The sequence below is a fragment of the Cynocephalus volans genome, chromosome 8 (assembly GCF_027409185.1).
Source record: "Cynocephalus volans isolate mCynVol1 chromosome 8, mCynVol1.pri, whole genome shotgun sequence".
Lineage (NCBI taxonomy): Eukaryota > Metazoa > Chordata > Mammalia > Dermoptera > Cynocephalidae > Cynocephalus > Cynocephalus volans.
Genome location: NC_084467.1, coordinates 152,585,881 through 152,607,206, shown reverse-complemented (window position 1 = coordinate 152,607,206; position 21,326 = coordinate 152,585,881). Strand labels below are relative to the sequence as shown.

The 21,326-nt window shown below is 34.1% G+C and overlaps 2 protein-coding genes across 2 annotated transcripts in view; one reads left to right on the top strand and one right to left on the bottom strand.

The window, feature by feature from the left end:
* CDC73 (cell division cycle 73) overlaps positions 1–21,326 on the bottom strand; it is a 103,286-nt gene that overhangs the window by 35,575 nt on the left and 46,385 nt on the right. The gene's annotated exons all lie outside the window — the stretch shown is intronic.
* On the top strand, positions 19,690–20,958 carry B3GALT2 (beta-1,3-galactosyltransferase 2). The gene has a single exon (XM_063103680.1). It carries the CDS (start codon positions 19,690–19,692, stop codon positions 20,956–20,958), a length of 1,269 nt encoding a protein of 422 aa, XP_062959750.1.

Sequence of the window (21,326 nt, the reverse complement as noted above, 5' to 3'; positions counted from 1 at the left end):
GGAGGTAGAAAGTAGAATGGTGGTTACCAGAAGTGGGGAATGGTAGGGGGAATTGGAGATAGTGAGAGGTTGGTTAATAAACACAAAATCACAGCTAGACAGGAGCAATAAGATCTAGTGTTCTATATACCACTTCAGTATAACTATAATTAACAGCAATTAAAAAAAAAAAAAAAACCCAGCAATTTATTGTATACTTTCAATTAGCAAGAAGAGAAGATTCTGGATGTTCTCAACATAAAGAAATGATAAATGTTTGAGGTGACGGGTATGTTAATTGACCTGATTTGATCATTACGCATTGCATGCATGTACTGAAATATCACACAGTATCCCATAAATATGTACAATTATTACATGTCAATTAAAAAAATTTTTTAAATCCCCCACCTCACCACTCCCTGCACCCCACATACACCTTTTTTGGCCTAAAGCAACTGAGCAGAATTTTTGTAAGTTACAAAAAAAAAAAAAGAATTTTATCTAATTTTGTCTTCTCAAATTTATTGAAAATTTCAGTTGTCCAAGTTACTGTACTATAACTTTGCTTAATTTTTCAGTTAGTACACACACACACACACACACACACACACACACACACACACACACACACAAAGTTATACAGCTATGACACAACAGCGGACAACGAACTTATCTAAAGAAAACTAGGAAGATTCTTACTAATGATGCCATTAGTTTATGGCCATTTCTAGGACACCCTAGGCAACACTACCTAAGAGCTACAAGCACATTCAATTCTGATCTCCATTATTTTGAAATAAAGTTGTAAAAGTTATTGCCTAAGGGAACTCAGAATAACCCAATCCCAGCACCCTCCACCCTAAAGATGAAGAGACAAAGGTAAAGTAGTTTTTCGAAGTCTACACAAGCAGTTTATGTGGAATGTATTAATTTGACAGTAATATGAAATAGACTGACAGTTCTGTATTTTTAAAGATATTTGGACTGGGGGAAAAAATACTACCCAGACAAGAAAAGAAAGGTATCAGCACAAAAACAAAAGAGCTGACAACTTGTGCTAACTGAAGAGGAAAACCTGCTTTCCACTGAAAAGTTAGAAGCATTACAATTTCACCAAGACATGAGGCATTCTGGAAAAGAAATAACTGAATTAAAATGAAAGGGGGAAATTGTGATAGAATCATATTTGCTTAGCATAACAAGACAAAACAAAGTGTGCTGTTTACAAGCTATCCCTGTTTGCCTTATTTTAGCGAATGAGATAATCTAAAATCTTCTGGTACTAGGGGACAAAATACCAGTATTTGCTGCTTATACAAGTAGGAAAAATATCATAATATATAATACCACAAAAACAATCATAGCAAGTGTCAGTATGAAAAAGAATACACTATATTTAGTTAATTTTGAAAAGTTCTACTTACATCAAATAAAATATTGAAAATTCTTAATAAAGAAAACATATACATGTACAGACTCTAGGAGTTTATAATCTTCCTTTTTGACTTTTGTATTACTGAGAGCAAAAGTCACGTTTTAGAAATTAAAATAAATATGAATTGTACCCTTGCATGCTTTTGCCTTTATAGAGAAGTAACATATTCCTATAAAATCTGGATTTGAGAATTAGAATTCCCAAATATTAGAATGTTTAAATAAGCATGTGAATTTCTGAAGTAATTTGAATGAGCCCCCCCCCCCCCTTTTTTCCTTCTAAAGAGTATTTTGGAAAACTTTTTGTAGAAAAGGAAAATGGCAACTCTGGGGACAAATTACACTGAGGCTAAAAAACACAAAAGATTTCAGAAGTGAAACGCTTTAATAAAAACAGTAAGCATGATTTTTTTTTTTTTAGACTTATAACCCAGAGTCACATGTCCACAATGTTTGCTAACACAGAAAATGGTTAACATATGGATAAAGCATTGCACTTACCTCCCTTTAAACATACAGATAAAGGGCTCTGGAATTTAAAAATAAATAAACCTTCTCTTTTCACCCCTCTGTCCAGCAACTCTCTCCAGAGAAGTAATAACTACTTAAATGGCTGGTTCATGTTCTCTCTCATCACCCAACCTCAAAACAAACTGGTGAAGGTAGATGTTATACCTATTTTACAGATGAGAAAAATTAAGCTAAAAAAAGCAAGTGACATACTCCAGTCATGCAGCTACTAAGCAGCAAAACAAATCTGAGCTTTCTGACTCCAAAACCTACTCTCCTAACTATTACACCTCACTACCTCTCCTTTGAACACTTCCCTCAGCAAAGTTTACATTCTCTCCTTCCTCATTCTCTCTCTTCCCATAATTCAAATGTTCCTCTCCATGTATACCTCTACCAAATCCCTCATGTCTTAGTCTGTTTTTTGCTGCTATAACAAAATACCACAGACTGGGTAATATAAAAATAACAGAAATTTATTTCTCACAGTTCTAAAGGCTGGGAAGTTCAAGATCACAGTGCTAGTAGGTTAAGAGTCTGGTAAGGACTGCTATCTTGATTCCAAGATGGTACCTAGTTGCATCCTCTGGAGTGGACACCATGTCCTTCCATGGAAGAAGATGGAAGAGTAAAAAAAGGGCCTAACCTAGTTCCCCCCAGTCCTTTTATAAGGCACTAATCCATTCTTGAGGGCTCTGCTTCCCAAAAGGCCCTAAGGCTCTCACTTCCCCAAAGGCCCCAACTCTTAATAACACCACAATGGAAATTAAGTTTCAACACACGAATTTTGGGAAACACTCAAGACCATTACACCTCATTTGGTATACAGTCATGTGTCACTTAACTACAGGGATACATTCTGAGAAATGTGTCATCCTCAGTCAATTTTCTCATTGTGTATTAGTCTGTTTCTGTTGCTTATAACAAAATACCCATAACTGAGTAATTTGCAAAACAATGAAATTTACTGCTTACAATTTCAGAGGATGGGAAAGAGTCCAAAGTCCAGGGAACACATCTGGGACAGTCTCTTTGGTGGTAGCTTTACAGCAATGCAGGCATAAAATGATGCAGTAGAGAGAGACTAACCTCCTCATTTACTCTCTGTTTGAAGCCACCAGAACCACTCCCATTACTACAAGAAAGGATCAATCCATTCACAAGGGTACAGTCCTCACAATCCAATCACCTCTCCAAGGCCCCACCTTTCAACTACTACAATAGGATTTCCCACCCTCTTAACACTGTCACAGTGGGGACCAAGTCTTCAACAATAAACTTTGGGAGGGTGGGGGGACACAATTCAATCCATACTATTGTGCAAACATCATAGAACGAACTCACACAAACCTAGATAGAATAGCCTACTACACACCTAGGCTATATGGTATATAGCCTATTACTCCTACATGAGTAATGTGCTGCACTATGACTTTACAACAGTTACATCACTAGGCAATAGACATTTTCCAGCTCTATTATAATCAACATTGTATATGCAGTTCCATCATTGGCCAAAATGTCATTATGCAGCACATGACAGTATAATTCTCCATCTACTTGTCTGCTTCCTCCAACCACATTGCCGCTACTTGAGGTCAGAGACTGTTTATTACTCCTTTGATGGTACAGAGCCAGGTGAATGGCAAATGTTCAGTCAACATACACTAGCTAATTAAAACAAATCCATTTGCCTTAGAATCACTGATTCACCACTGTTACAGTGGGAAAACTGTTTTTATCTGTTAAATCAAGATGGCAAAAATAACTTTCATACAGGATTATCAAGAGAATTAAACAACATTCATTCATTCCACATAAATTTATCAAGAGCATACTATGTGCCAAATAAGAAACTGGGAATGTGACAGTATAAACAAGAGCAAAATGATCTCTACTTTCATGAGGTTTGCCATCTTAATGGAAGAGACAGGTAAAAAACAAATAAATAAATGAAATAAAAGTTAAAATTACAAACAATTACATATTTATTTAGTTATCGTAACAAACATATATGTTTGTCTCTGTGTGTGTGTATGTGTATGTTTTCAGCTCAGTGCCCCCACTGTGACAGTGTTAAGAGGATGGGAAATCCTATTATGGTACTGAAAGGTGGGGCCCTGAAGAGGTGATCAGATTGTGGGACCATGCTGTAGTGAACAGATTAAAAATGGTGGTCATGGGCATGGTTTGGAGGGCCTTAAAAGGAGAGTGAATGAGGAAGTTACTCTCCCTCTGCTCTGCCATTTTCTGCCATGTGAGACCCTTGGGTCACTGTCATCACCATTGAGACCCTCATCAGATATGTTCCCTGGACTTTGGAATTCCTAGCCTCCGAAACTGTAAGCAATAAATTTTGTTTTCTTTACAAAACACAGTTCCGTGTATTTTGTTATAAGTAACAGAAATGGACTAATACTGGACCCCAAACAAAGTGAAACTAATAACTGTTAATCCATCTTCTTTCCACAAAGAAACACTCTGCATGAGAATAAGCAAAGAACTAGCAAACCAAATTCAGGAGCATATTAAAAGGATTATACGCCACGACCAAATAGAATTTATTCCTTAAATGCAAGGATGGTTCAACATATAAAAATCAATGTAATATACCACATTCACAGAATAAAGAGGAAAAATCCTCATGATCATCTGAATGGATGCAGAAAAAAAGCATTTAACAAAATTCAACACCCTTTCATGATTAAGAAAATAAAACTCCATTAAGTTACACCATTAACTTAAACCATTTACAAAAATTAACTCAAAATGAGTCAAAGGCTTAAATTTAAAAGCTAAAATTATAAAACTCTTAGATGAAAACATAGAGGAAAAGATTCATGACACTGAATTTGGCATTGATAACTTGGATATAAAACCAAAAGTACAGACAACAAAAGAACAAACAGACAATCTGGATTTCAAAATTGAAAAATACTATGCATCAAAGGACACTGATCAACACAGTAAAAAGGTAACCCACAGAATGGGAAAAAATGTTTGCAAATCACATATCTGATAAAAAATTAACAGCCAGAATATATAAAGAACTTCTACAACTCAACAACAACAAACAACCCAATTCAAAAATGGAGAAAAAACTTTCATACACATTTCTCCAGAGAAGATATACAGATGGCCATTAAGCTCATGAAAATATGCTCAACATCACTAATCATTAGGGAAATGCAAATCAAAAAACCATTATACACTACTTTAAACCTATTAGGATGGTTATTATCAAAACATATGAACAAAACAACATAACACAAAGAAAAAACACAAGAAAATAACAAGTATAGGTGGGAAGACGGAGAAATGGGAACTCTTGTGCATGGCTGGTAGGAACGTAAAATGCTGCAGCCACTGTGAAAGCAGTAGGGCAATACCTCAAAAAATTAAACAAAGAATTACCATATGATCTAGCAATTCTGCTCTTGAGTATATATCCAAAAGAACTGAAAGCAGGGACTTGAACAGACGTTTATACACTCATGCTCATAGCAGCATTATTCACAATAGCCAAAAAGTGGAAAAGAACCCAAATATCAACATCAACAAATGAATGACAAACAAAACAATGCATACAATGAAACGGTCATTCAGCCTTAACAAAGAATGTAATTCTAATACATGTTACAACATGGACGAACCTTTTTAAAACACTATGCTAAATAAAATAATCTAGACACAAAAAGACAAATATTGTATGATTCCACTAATTTGAGATACCTAGAGTAGTCAGATTCAGAGACAGTATGTAGAATAGTGGTTACCAGAAGCTGTGAGCAGGAGGGAATGAGGAGTTACTGGTTAATGGCTAGAGAGTTTCAGTTTGGAATTGATGAAAAAGTTCTGAAGATGAACTATAGTAATGGTTGCACATTACTGTGAATGTAGTTAATGCCACTGAATTGTATCGTTAAAAATGTTTTACGATAGTAAATTTTGCATACGTTTGCCAAAAAAAAAAAAAAAAATTTAAAGAATAAGCACAAAATACACTTAAAAGAATAAACAAAGTCCAATTATACATTGTAATAGACTCTTTGAGGGATGTCTGCTTAGAGCACAATTTCCCCCTTTCTCAAAAGTGCAAGACCCTACCTACTAGGGACAAACATATGAACTAAGCCTACCCAATGAGATTTTCTCTCCCTGGGAATTTGAAATTCATACTGAGATATGCTGCACTACATTTACTTGTAGCCTTGCTGGCTATGAGGATGACTATGTACACAATGGGTCAGAAAATTGGTTGGTGTGCAGGTGCAGAAAAAGTGACAAGTAACCATGTGGCACAAGACAGAAATGGAGAAAAGCTTCCTTAACTCCTGACAGTTTTCCAATTTTTCACTGTGACCTTTTAAAGGCCAAGTTACACTTCTCAGTCTTGCAGTTCTAGGAAATATTCCTATAGCATTATAATGTATTTCTTCTTTTTATTTAAGCTGACTTGTGTGGGTTTCTGCTACCTGAAACACAAAAAGCCTACACTAAAATAAGTATTTTAATCTCAATTAAAGAAACAGAAAAATACTATTCAAACCCAAATCTCACAGTAATTAAAACTCTGACCTGGGAATATATTCTCATTTTCTTTATAGTCGCAGACAAAATTAGAATACAGTGCGGTAATGGGTAACATTATAAAGAAGCAAGTTATTCATTGATTAGAAACCAAAATTAATATCAGTCTTCCATTCATCATTCTTTAGACTGCTTTCTTCACTAAAAATTAAACTGGTTCAGAAATAAATGAATCACATAAAAAGAGAGAGAAGTATAAATAAAGTTAGATAAAAATTGTTTAAAACAGAATAGGGGAATCATGAAAATCTTAGCTCCACAAATTCACTAAACACATTCTAAAATATTTGGCATGCTAACATATAACAGTTTTTACACATGTCACTGAGTCAGGAGTACATTCCTCTACCTGGCAGTAAGATGGATGAAGACAATTATGATGGTTAATTTTATGTCAACATGACCATGCCATGGGGCACCCAGATGTTTGATTAAACATTCTGGGTGTATCCGTGAGGGTATTTCTGGTGGAGATTAAAATTTCAATCAGTAGACTGAGTAAAGCAGATTGCCAATTCTAATCCAATCTACTGAAGACCTGAATAGAACAGAAAGGTAGGGCAGGAGAATGCATTCTTAGCTTGCAGACTGCAGATCCTGGGACTTCTCAGCCTCCATAACTGTGTGAGCCAATTCCTTATAATAAATGTGTGTGTGTGTGTGTGTAATATAGTAATGTACTAATTTTATACATTTATAAAGAGATTTATTACATAAATAGTAAACAGATCCTATTGGTTCTGTTTCTCTGAAGAACTCAGACTAATCCAGCAATTAAAATTTGGGTCAAGAAAGGAAAAGAAAGCTAGAAAGAATACAAAATCTTTAAAAAGTACTCTGGCATATTTTAAAAATTCTTTTTTTTTCTTTCATTTATTTATCTACTGATTAAAAAATGACATCCATACCAATGCAGTTGAAATATTTTATCACAGAACTGCAACTAGCAACAACCCAAAGCATGTACACTGATCTTTAATATCAAAGTCTCTAATGATTTCATTTCTTCTGGAACTAATGAATGAAATTCTTTTATACGTCTCACTGAGGTTTAATAAAAGTACTATCTTTCTTCACTCAAAACTGGGAAAATTATTTTTATGGTGGCAGAGAAACACGGGTAAGGTGGATGGTCCACAGGATAATTTGTGTAGTTTATGGCCATGGACTAAAAGAACAAATGATGTAACTAGAGGCAGTGTTAATCAGTGCAAAGAAACTAGATTTAAAAGTCTTGAGATCTAGGTTCTAGCTCTGGCTCTATCACATTAAGTGTGGAACTTAGAAAATCACAACCTCTCAGAGGCTGTGATTACCTCATCTGCAAAATGAGGAAAATAGATTTTTAGATGACCTCAAAGGTCCAATTCTGCTATGAAATTCCATTATTCAAATGTAAGTGACACCTTTGCGCTAGGAACACTACCATTACAGTACAACCTGAATGTCCAAATAACTGACTAAGTTTGAAGACATAATCCAATATGGATTTCTTCAAAGAAGATGGTATAATGGTATAGCCACATAAACTCACTCTTCTGTTGTTCCATGTGAATAAAAACATAGTATCCCTCTGCCCTGCTCCTTCTGTCAATGGGTATGTGTTTAAAATTAGGTATTAATTTGGTGGTTTAGAGAATAACAGAATTATAGTTACTGGCAATACAGGTAGAAAGGGAAATAATACTGAAAACTTTAAAAGAAAACATTAAATATGATTCAATATATTGACTGAAGAAGCTACACTAAAACACACACAAGTCTGAACTTAACTACCTGAAACCACTCACACACTACACTACCACCACGACCACCACCATGAAAAATACAAAAATTAAAAGTTACCTAAAATCTTCTGGAACATTATAAATTCTTAGAGATATTAATAACTATAAATTCTGTGAAAAGTTAGAGGAAGCATAGATAGAAGTCAAAGTTAACTATGAGGAAATTAATAAAAAAGAAAATAGATTCAATGTTAATAAGTAAATAAGCAAGGAGATGAAAATGTGCGGTACAAACAGAAATACAAAAATTTTCATTTTTTTAATTTTGGCTTTTTAAAACTTAGCTACTATGTTATCTGTGAAACCTCATCTTATTTATTTGAAGTGGATAAAAAATATTGCAACTGCATGAGAAATTAAAAGGATAAAAATGTAATACAAACCAAATACACTGAAAAGACCAAAATTATCAAAACTCAGTGAAACTGAGTGATGCCATGATGAACTGCAGAAGACAGCTTATACAAGAAGGAAAAAAAATTAAATACCTATATAACATAATATTTACTTCCAGTTATTTTGCTATGTTTATATGACCTATATATCCATCAAGGCTATCAGTTCCTTGTAAAAAAAGGAACTGAATGATGTACCTCACATCCCTCTCTAACTTGCATACAAAACACACTCAATGTATTTGCTGAATGTAAATGAACCCCTTACACAATCTAAGAAGGTGAGGGGAAAAAAAATCAAGCCCTAACGTCAAACATTACCCCTTCGTATAATTCTATAACCTTTGTATAATCCTAATCCTATAAATGAAATTTTGTAAAGTTTCTTCGTACTAAAAGTCCCTATTTCCAATCAGACCATATAACAATCATATTGTATATAACTACATGAATTTGGAATAAAGTGTGCTCAGTGTTCGCTTCTTCCTTCAAAAAACCCCTTTGGGAAAAACATTCTATTTACTTCCAGCACTTGCCTTCTTTTCTAATCTACTTCAGCTATTAAAATAAGAATTATTTTCTGATACTAATAATTTATATGTGGATAACTATGCTTTTTAGGAAAGTTTTAGTGGAGTTTCAAGTTCCATTATTTTACATCTATCTGAATTTCTAAACAGTTTGTTATACTTTGCAACAAATTAATAATATTAAAAATGTTAAATACCAGCAATGTGTGTTGGGTTTGTAGGGAGTAAGGAGTAAGGTGCCTAAAATAATTTATTCCAAGATGCTGACCCAGTGGGCTTCACAGCCCTATCGAATTCAACATATCCCCTTTATATAAGAAATACTTTACACTGACCTCTCTAACTTCCTGCAATGAAGTGCATAGGTAATATAACCAACCTATGCATTTTATTTTAAAAAATCAACATGCTAACACAAAGGAGAAATTTTTAAAAGAATGCATGATGGGCCGGCCTGTGGCTCACTCGGGAGAGTGTGGTGCTGATAACACCAAGGCCACAGGTTCAGATCCCATATAGGGATGGCCGGTTGCTCACTGGGTGAGCGTGGTGCTGACAACACCAAGTCAAGGGTTAAGATCCCCTTACCGGTCATCTTTTACATAAAAAATAAAAATAAAAATAAAAAAATAAAAGAATGCATGATAAAAATATGTATTTCAATATGTAACTCTCAGCCATGTTTACACAAGAACATATAACGAACTAACCAGATACTAATGCCTATACATAAAATCATACAGAATTACAATTACAAATGCCCACAGACTGGTATATTGTACCAGCGATTCAATTACCGTGAGCATCATGCTACAAGCAACATGATTTTTCGAAATGGTGAACTACTGGCAAAGTTCGGAACAAAGTAAAACACAAGTTTCTCTTGATGTACGCTATAGTTACATTCCTAGAAAACTCAGTGCATGTTAAAACTGTAAAAATATACTTTATATTTCAATTATGTTTTAGATTCATTTAGCTATAAAAGTCGTTCACCTACACAGATAGCCAATGGGACACTTAGAAGTCCTGCAGCACACAGAACTAGTCTTTGTTGTTTACAAAGACTGTCCCATGCACTACAGGACTACCATCTACCCCAGCCCCAACTCACTAGATGCCCTTCAATTATTCTGTTAACCAGAAACACCCTCACAAACTTCTAGAACACCTCCCAGAAAACAGTACTACCCCCACTGAGAACCAAGATTATCCCTGACTAAAAGAACTACGTTACTGAAAAACCAAAAAATACATAAGTATTATAAAAGTATTGGCCAAATCACTACTGATTTTCAATGCTTAATTTTCCCTTAGAATTATTAATAGTTTGTATGAGTTTTTTTTTTTTTTTTAAGGTGTCTATAATCAGTTAGGAAAGAGACACTTACATTTAGCTTTGTTTTCAAGTCAAAATAAATTCTTAAACAATGTGAGTTTCTGTGCACAAATTGGTAAAAACTAAAGGAGAAAATAAGGCAGGCAGACACTGACACTTGTGGTCATTCTGAGATTGCTAATTTGCAAACAGGGTAGTTCCTGCTTTGTGAGTTCAAAGAAAAGTAAAACTGGTTCATAAATCATCTATTGTTTGTTTTGTTTTGTTTGGCGGCTAGTCGGTATGGGGATCCGAACCCATGACCTTGGTGTTACAAGGCTGCACTCTAAACAACTGAGCTAACCAGCCTGCCCAATAATAAGTTTCTAATAAACAATTTTTCTTCAAAAAGAGAAAACTATTTACTAATATTAAATAGCCAAAAATAAACCATGTGTCCAAATCTTTTATGTAATGAAAATAACTGCATCTGTTTTTAAATCAAAACAGTCAAGAGATATCAACTCCAAGGAAACATCACTATGCACAATTGTTTACTGATCTCAATAAAACTAAAATTGGTCTCTAAATAACTGTGACAAATGACAGTGATATAAATTACACCTGATCTAAAACATCGGGATTTTTGTCCAGCACTGGAAAAGATAGCAAGTTCTTCTGGTGAGCACCAGCTGAAATAAATAGCTTCCATATAGGGGCCGACCGATCATACTAAAGCACAAACAGGAATGGAGACCAATGTAGGGAAGACCAGATTCACATCTCCCTTCTCAAGGATATCTGCTCATGCGCATTAAATGGAAATCACCCGCCCTAGTTGAAGTGTTCTCCCCCTGCTCCTCTCTCTCTCAATCTTTTTTACCCAGGACATACAGCTGAATTTATATACAGAGATAATAGATGATATAACTCCATGAGTTACTATTAGATAAAGAGAACAGTAGATTTACACCCAATTAGTCATGTAATCATCGCTCAAAAACTATTAACTACCTAAACAAAGGAATAATTATTTCTATACTCACTAAAAACTAAGAATTAGGAGGCATTGCAAATCCTGTCTTTAGGTCTGGCCCATTAGCTCAGGTGGTTAGAGCGTGGTGCTGACAACAAGGTTCGATCCCTGTACCGACACCCCCGCCCCCGCATCCTGTCTTTAAATTCTAGCTCCTTGAGGGATACTCTAGACATGCCCAGGAAAATCCTAACACCAGCCTCAACAGTTCTGGTCATAATGCACATAATAAAGGCTACTTGTTTTTCCATTAAAAAGTAGACATATGCAAGTAACAATTACAAGCTGTTTATAACTATAAAACTTAACAAAATAGCTGCCAGTTTGCTGAGTCTGACAAAGAAACCTGTCACATTTACTCAGTTAGTTTAACCATGAAATTCATGTTAAAAGAAACTAGACTAAAGGAAGAACTTCTACGAGCCTGCCTGTCCCAAGATCTTTACAGTTTCTCTTGACTGGAAATACACAGGTTGCTAGAAAACGTCACTAAAAAAACTTTTATCTCATTGTCTACTCTGTTTTTCTGTACTTTATGTAAAGTTCTTAACCACCTTAACTTAAACTTAAGAAACAGGTTACAGATGTACTTAAAAGTCTGAAATAAATTCTGGTTAAATAAACAGGAATCTTTTGTTAGTAATTTTTAGAAGTCTCTTGTGTAACTTGCACCATAGCAAGCATAGTTGAGAAATTCAGGGTATCAACCCAATACTGCAGGGAACCACTAGTGAGTAGGTTACTGATGGAGCTCTCTTAACAATCAAGATCCATAATAAATCCAGTGGGACATCAAAGAGTCCAGTCAAAAGAATTGGCAAAAATAATTGTTTTATCCTTCCCTGCAGGGTAGAAAACATGCCTAAATCATCTTTGTATTCCCAACATTTAATAAGCTGTGCCTAAAAGTAAATGTTGGTACATAGTAGTTTACCAATTATGTATTTGTTGAAAAGCGGATAAAGTAAAAATATAAATATCTGTTTATAATTCTATTAATGATTCCTGGGTATGCTATAACAGAGTTAGAAAAAAAAAATCCCTACAATTTCTCCGGTTGTGCCATGTAGTATAATATTTAAGAACAGAGCATAAGAACTTAGATACTCTTGCTTAAATTCCCAGCTTGGCCACTTTCTCATCATTAATTAGCTGATATTTGGGCTAATTAACAACTCTAGGCATTGGTTCATCAACTTTACAATCGGTATTACAATAAAATAACTATTATGAGAAAAAAGGTCATTTACATAACAGCTCAGATAGGCTTAGCACACAATCCAATTTGGGGTAAACAATAAATGGTCATTGCTGCTAGCATCATAGTCAAATCCTATATAAGAAATCACCAACAAATCTACAAAAACCAATCTACAAAAATCCACCTATACTTTTGGAAAATAAGTTATTTTAGGTAGATTCTTAAGCATTACTGTTACCTAATTAAAAAAAAAAAAAAGTAGTAAGCACTGTAGTATGGGTGGATATAAGGACTAAAGGCTAAGACACCTGGGTTTTAATTCTCTCCTTCTCAACTAGCAAAAGCCAATGTTTTAAACTTAACTAGCAAAGCCAATGCTTTAGGCCTTAGGTTTCCCATTTATAAAATTCATTTTTTCCCTTCTAACATTTCTAGGAAAGTCACATACACTCCTAAAAAGAGAGTCAGGGGGTTCCTAAAACTACAAAGCACATTTCATCAGCAAAACTCAAAAATATAATGAGGACAAAAATATTAGAGAAAATATAAATCGATATTCATTTCAAATAACAAACGTTATTGGGGGAGACAAGTGAGATGAAGACTATCTATAACCATAAATAGATAGCTTGAGTGCCAAAACTATAAATTTCTAGGAGTTAACTACTATCCCTAGAATCTCAGAGGAAAAATTGATAATTAAGGTAATTAAAAAACTAACAAACAAACAAAACACTGCTCCTGTGCTCTGCAGAAAAAAAGCAAGGAAAAAGAAGCAAGGTGCCAAAGTGTCCAGGAGACTAACCATACTAAGAAAGATTTCAAGAGTGAGTAGATAGTGCTTACAAAATCTGCTTGACAAGTTACTAATTCATCCTGAAATATTAGGATAGGTAAACATAATTAGTAATATCTCATTCTTTACCAAGAAGATCCTGCACAAGTGTGCTAAGAAAATAAAAAATAAATGCTGACATTTAAAAGTGATTAAAAATAAAGTTTACTGCCTTCAAAAACACCAGAAACCACATAAGAGCAAAAAAGAATTGGGCTGTATCACATCACGCATCAGTAAAGCAATCCATGGCAGACAATTTATATAAACCCTAGAAAACAGGGGGGTGAGAGGAGTCTAAGTTACAGATAAAAGATAAATGTTCTATGAGTCTTACTGAGATATTAGTAAAATCAGAGCAATTTGAGGGGGGAAAAAAACTTCAAGAGGACAGAACTAAAGGAGTTAACTTACATCAACTTACATGTAAAAGCTTATATATTACTTACACCCTACAAAAGCATGTAAGAAACATGAAAACCAACATCTAACACAAAAGACATTTAGAAAGCCTGTGCTTAAGCAGAAAGTATAAAAAGAAATAAGCTGGAAAAATAAAATCATAACTATATATTTCACAATCATCCCATTTTCATATTATTCACTCATCACTATACTTGTACTGAATATACATAATTTATCACATGGAAGTAAAATCTCTAAGCTTCTCCCTACCTTAGGTTTTTAGTCAAAATGAATGCAAACAATCACGTGGGATTCAGCCAAGCAGTGACGTTAAATTCTGCTCTGTCAGAGAGAGCATCTGTCAAGCCCACATTTAAACTGCTGCCTCCCTGTGCAGCAGCTGAGGAACCGTGGATTTCATATTATAGACTAAAACCCCAGTAAAACTGCTCAAAATCCTTCCTGCAGCTGCCAGGCAACAACGAAAGAAGAGAGGTAAATCCTATCCTTTTCCAGTACAATCGAAGCACTACATTCTAGCTCTGGCTTCTTTACATTGCAGCTCAGTGTTATTACCAGAAATATGGATACTGAGAAGAGAACACAGCACTGCATTGTCCAGCCAGGAAAACAGCAGATGTAAAAAGCTTCAATGCATCAACTGTCGGGAAGAGTCAACAGTGTTCCAAATAGAACGGACAACTACAGCTCTTTTGTTTAACAAAAGAGAGAGAAAATGAAAGAAAGGGAAAATCTCAGAAGACTAGGACCCATATGAACGAGAAGGGTAACTCGAAGAGAAGCAGACAGATGGACACTTTGGATACTGTGAAAAGCAATCGCAGGAGGCAGACTGTTGGGGGATGTGCGCATGTTCGATAGCATCTTTTTTGCTGAAGTGATGGCGTGCCAAAAGTATTTTCAGTGGGCATAATCCTCTCCACATAAATGGCCTGACCAAGGAAGGTACGTTGATATCTTGTGTATGATATTCATTTAAATGTGTTACCTTTTTATAGCCCTGGACGCACTATTACCTGATAAACAAGTTCATACAGTTCACTGCCTTTGAAACTATGAAAGGGTTTCTAAATACATGATTTTAAAATTTGTCATTGTTTAGAAGACAAACTGTCACTGCTCTATTCAGCTAAATAAGTAGCCTCGAATAATTATGGAATATAGACACATGAGGGAAAAGGCAAATAGTAATAAGATGTGCTTAAAGGATTCTTTGAGAAATTAAACTAAAAAAAAAAAAAAATCTGTAGCCCTTTACAGAAAACATAGTAATTCTCTATCAAATTAGGTCATATTGAATCCTTATTTAGTATATTAAAGTGCTCTCTTAAAAATGGCTATTAAAAGAGACAATGCAGTAAAATCATATTAAATACAACCAAGTATGATCTTCAAATTAAGAGCTTTTTATCTAAGTCCTCTTAAAACAAAATCTTAATATATTGTTATAAGAAACAGAAACCCTCCCTCCAATATCCCTTTTAGAAATGAAACCCTCCCTCCAATATCCATCTCCTTACACAAAAATAATGAACACAACCTGAGAGCATCAACAAATTTTAAGTACTACTGACCTACAAGAAGATACTAAAAGGCAAGCATTAGCACAGGATCACATAAGGTAGTGAGTTTATGCACAGCATACCACCACAGTAGTCACGTTATTACAGTGTCCATGAATACAACTTTAAACAAAGAGATATCAATAGTTGCTAAAAATTCTTCTGTTTAAAATAGTGAGCTTTTATTTTAGGTAACAGACTGATTCTTAATGATCAAACCTAAGGCATGATCACGTAAAAAGTGAAATAATATTTTGATACAAAAATATCCACAAACGGAAATACAAGGCCAAAAAATTAAATATAAGTGTAACTAATGTGCTTCCAAGCTATATTAATATGTAGTAACAAACGATTGCCACTACATGTGTGTGCAGGGCATAGATAAATCAAATAAACGTAGCAACAATCACAGAATAGCAACTCAGGGGTCAAGAATTCAAAGATCCACGTTTTAAAAATCTATCAAAGATCCTGAGATTTCCTCAATTTCACACACAACTCAATAGCCTATTATTTAATAATCACAAAAGGCAAACATTTTAAAGACATGTGTAAGCACTGCATTCCAAAATTAAGACAGAACAAGTTCACCAGGCCCTACTACATCTCAACATTAACTCTTCTTAATCATAGCCATAAATTCTTATTTTAATTAAGAATGAAATCAGATAGCATTAAACAAAAAAATATGTTTGTAAAAATCTCAAGTCTTTCTTGGTACCTTTACCTCTCAATGTTAAAGTCACCAATGAAGCAGTTTTATAAACTACGTCTCAAAATTAAAGTGTAGAAGTTTTTCTATTAAGGCACCACTCAAACCTAGGACTGCTCCAATAGGCTACGAATATCAACACTTTTAAAAGCCAAATGATAAAAACTGTGTTAAGTGTGTTTGTGTGTGTACTGAACAGCATTTTATAGTAACGTTCTCCCTGTGAACTTTAATCCACAAGATATATATCCACATTAATAACTTGAAAATATCACCATCAAAAAAGAATTGTAAGAGATAAATCAAAGCCATTTCTATTCTGAAAATGTAAAAATGCTAAACAATTTTGCTTACAATATTTTAACTTTCTTGTCCTGGTCTCACTTTTCAAGAATTAAAATACAGTAGGCAATAACTGGATAATAATTTCATCATTTGATAAAAGGAGAAATGGATATTTCAATTTTACTTTCTTTTTAACAAAAAAACTATAATACCTGAGAAACTTTTAATAAAGAATTTTTTTAAGGCTAGACACATGTGCTTCGTTTATCAGGAGATTAACCACAATTGGTATATACAGACTTAAAGCCTCAGCAGCATTATATTTACAAACATACAAATATCATGAAATTTAAATTACAACACATCTCTATCACACATTCTTACAAAATCATATTAGGACCAAAATTATGTATTTATGCTAGATTATAATATACAATAATTTGCTGTTTTCTGTAACACTGAAATATTCTGGAGACAACACTTAAGGTATACTGTTTTCATAAAAATAACTTATTATTACTATGATATTTACCTTTATTATTTATTCAGTCTTTCATTAAAACATTCATTCAATCATTGGACCTCATATTTATAATTGCTTCTTAAACTATCAAATCACACTTTCAAAAAATCGAAATGACTGGACTTCAACCAAATTCCAAGCATTATTAAATCAACAGAAAGCTCATACATTTATCTTTGGAATACTTAAAACAGGTTATCAAACAAAATTTAAAAGCAACTTTTGTTGCTTTTAAATTTACAAACATAACCCTTATATCTACTCTTTATGGTCTCTTTATGGGGTGGTGGGGGAGTCCTCACTTTTAGCCAAATATACAATTCTGAAACAAAAGCTTAAAAATAGTTTCCTAGGCTAAACAGAACAGCCAACTATGTAGAAGGTATAAGAAGGAAAAAAATTGAGTTTCTAAATCAGAATGCTCAGCTCTATTATTTTCAGCTTACTTCATAGCAGAACTATGTTTTATCGGTACAGTGAATAGCTTTGGTCTTCACTAGTAACATGAGATTAAAATTCATGTAAGTAAATCTCTAATAGCAAACTAGATGATTTGTTCTTAAAATAAAAACTTTAAAAAAATCACACTGCTCAATCAAATAACAAAAAAATGATTAATTTTCTACATCTGAGAAATATTATAACTTGTAAAAGTACTGTGTAATCACAGAAACTAGAAATTATCAAATACTGGTGGCCTGTACTGTTACACTTCAGAAAAATCGTTCAAATTCCCACCTACTTGCTCCCCCTAGTGGCTACTACTAGAATAGTACCTTCATTCAATATTTTCAAAGTATTTAACATTATGTACACGAATTTTAACTCTCTATAACTATTCAATTGTATGAGGATTTCCATGTAAATCATCATATAATATGTATATTATATATATCCTGTACAATAAGTAAATCCTTATTATTTCCTTAAAAATATTTCTTTAAAAAATAATTAAATTTCATATCAAGGTTAAACCAATTTTTTACTAACCATGTATCTCTCAGTATCACAGGCTAAATAAACACATATATGTATTTACAGATATAATTTTAAATAAATGTTCCTATGTTGAAAATTTTTAATTGGTTTTCTTTTGCTTAAAGAAATAATTTTCACAAGTAAAAGTTTTAAAAAATTAAAATTACATATTAGTCCTCCTTCCCAAAAAGTATTTTCTCTCTTAATAGAATTCAGACTACAGCTCTATGTCCACCTCTACAACCACTACACCTTGGTCCAGATAAACTAAGAACAGAAAAAAACTGAGAATAAATATGAGCAAGTTTGCGCTATGCACTGAAAAACCTTTGCAAGGTAATACAATCAGTTCTTAATATTTGGCATCATGAACTTCCCCTACTGTCTGACATCTTGCAACCATTTTAAAATCTAGGGCTCTAAGTGTTGTGTTACCATAAGTCCTAAAAATTTAACAAATTCTCTGCACACAAATTTAGAACACAGTATAACTCAAGAATATTTAAAAATATGTTTTTCTGAAATTTTAAATTTTAAATAATTGGATAGTTACTGCCTGTATTTTGTAGGAAGCCTGGAAAGACTTTTCAAAGTGGTTCTTGATTTAATTCTAACATGGAGACTCAACTGAGATATGTGATAGTGTTCTGCCAAAGCCATAGATAAAGATAATTATGTGCTATATTTAAAAACCAATCTTAAGTTTAAGTAAGTACAATGATCTCCTGAATACTTCATATTTGCAATAGAAGGTTAAAATAAGAAAAGAGTACTTGAAAATGCTCATAATTTATTACTGTCTAAAAATCCTGCACTGAAATTACTGGACCCTGAAAATTAATCTTGACAGGTGCATCTTCTCATTGACTTCCTCAACACAGTAGGGGCCAATGGAAACATGCCAAGCAGTGTACTGTGACTAACAGAACTCTGCCATAATCAACCTTGCACCGTCTGTCCCACAACTGATACATGACCATTTTACAAAAAAGACCACTGACTGTGCACCATACCACCAATGGTATGTCAAATCAATTTTAATTAATGCCAATAAATTTTCCATCTGCTCTCAAGGCCTTCTTACATGGCCTTTCTCAGGAATCTAGTAATGTTTTTCTCTTCTACAGGCATACAACTTTTAAATCTTTAATTGGGTCAAAAGTACAACATGACCAGAACTGAGACAATGAAATAGAACAAAATTCATCCATCACTTCTCTTTAAAGTGTTTATTGTGCTACAAAGATATATTTTTAAAGAAATTAATCCTGTTCTCAGTGGTGTTATGCTGCCAAGGGGAAATAAAATATAAGCTTCTTTCCTGGGTTACCATATTTTCACAGATTAAGAAATTCCTATTTGCCTTAATTTTATTAACATCCAAAGTTCCCTTCAGGCAGTTTTGTAAGATTTGGCATTTTGTAAACTTGTATGCTTCATCTTTATAGAATGACTGCAAAGGATACATGACCGAATTAGAAAATGATGACCAAAGAATAGTAGTGATTCAGGAGAAGAGAACAACATCTGTGGCCACCATATCTCATATACCATTCCTGTACCATTACTGGATATTTACAACATGCTTCAGTGGAGGAGAAGACACTGCTGCTTTGCAAAGATGACTTGGAATGCCAAGAGGTCTCTGTTCCGTACCCATCTTATTGGTGTACTCTCTCTAGTGTTTCTTTTTGCTGTGTTTCTGTTTTTCAATCATCATGACTGGCTGCCAGGCCGAGCAGGATTCAAAGAAAACCCTGTGATGTACACTTTCCGAGGATTTCGTTCTACAAAAAGTGAGACAAACCACAGCTCCCTTCGGAACATTTGGAAAGAAACAGTCCCTCAAACTCTGAGGCCTCAAACAGCAACTAACTCTAATGACACAGACCTGTCACCACAAGGAGTTACAGGGCTGGAAAATACACTTAGTGCCAATGGAAGTATTTACAGTGAAAAAGGTACTGGACATTCAAATTCTTACCATTTCAAATATATTATCAATGAGCCTGAAAAATGCCAGGAGAAAAGCCCTTTTTTAATACTATTAATAGCTGCAGAACCTGGACAAATAGAAGCTAGAAGAGCTATTCGGCAAACTTGGGGCAATGAAAGTCTAGCACCTGGTATCCAAATCTCAAGAATTTTTTTGCTGGGCATCGGTGTTAAGCTAGATGGTTACCTTCAACGTGCAATACTGGAAGAAAGCAGACAATATCATGACATAATTCAACAGGAATACTTAGATACATACTATAATTTGACCATTAAAACACTAATGGGCATGAATTGGGTTGCGACATACTGTCCACATATTCCTTATGTTATGAAAACTGACAGTGACATGTTTGTCAACACTGAATACTTAATACATAAGTTACTGAAGCCAGACCTGCCTCCTAAACATAACTATTTTACTGGTTACCTAATGCGAGGATATGCACCTAACCGAAACAAAGATAGCAAGTGGTACATGCCACCAGACCTCTACCCAAGTGAGCGCTATCCTGTCTTCTGTTCTGGAACTGGTTATGTTTTTTCTGGAGATCTGGCAGAAAAGATATTTAAAGTTTCTTTAGGTATCCGTCGTTTGCACTTGGAAGATGTGTATGTAGGGATCTGCCTTGCCAAGTTGAGAATTGATCCTGTGCCCCCACCCAATGAGTTTGTATTTAATCACTGGCGAGTTTCTTATTCAAGCTGTAAATACAGCCACCTAATTACCTCTCATCAGTTCCAGCCTAGTGAACTGATAAAATACTGGAACCATTTACAACAAAATAAGCACAATGCCTGTGCCAACGCAGCAAAAGAAAAGGCAGGCAGATATCGCCACCGTAAACTACACTAGAAAAGACAATTTTTTTTTTTCAAACGTGCAATCTGTAAATATTGCTAAAAGCATGTATAGTTAAAACTGATTACATCCATAGGACAAGTTTTAGTTAAAACTCATCACATAAAGAAAATCAAAAAGTATTTTTTTAATTTCTGAAGGTGATTCTTACAACTACAATATTATACAACAAAAAGGTATCCCAAAAGAATCTATAAAAAACTGTATAAGGGGGTTCTGTATATTAACATGCAATAACAAGCATGCATACATCAGTGGTTCAAGTCTTATGTTAGGGGCCAAAAAAAATGTAATTGCATATATTTTTCACATAAATTTTAATTTAAGAAATGAAGACAGCCAAAAGATCCTTCATTTTAGAT

Excerpts from the sequence above, each read along its gene's own strand:
- B3GALT2 (XM_063103680.1), top strand. The coding sequence starts at position 19,690 with ATGCTTCAGTGGAGGAGAAGACACTGCTGCTTTGCAAAGATGACTTGG.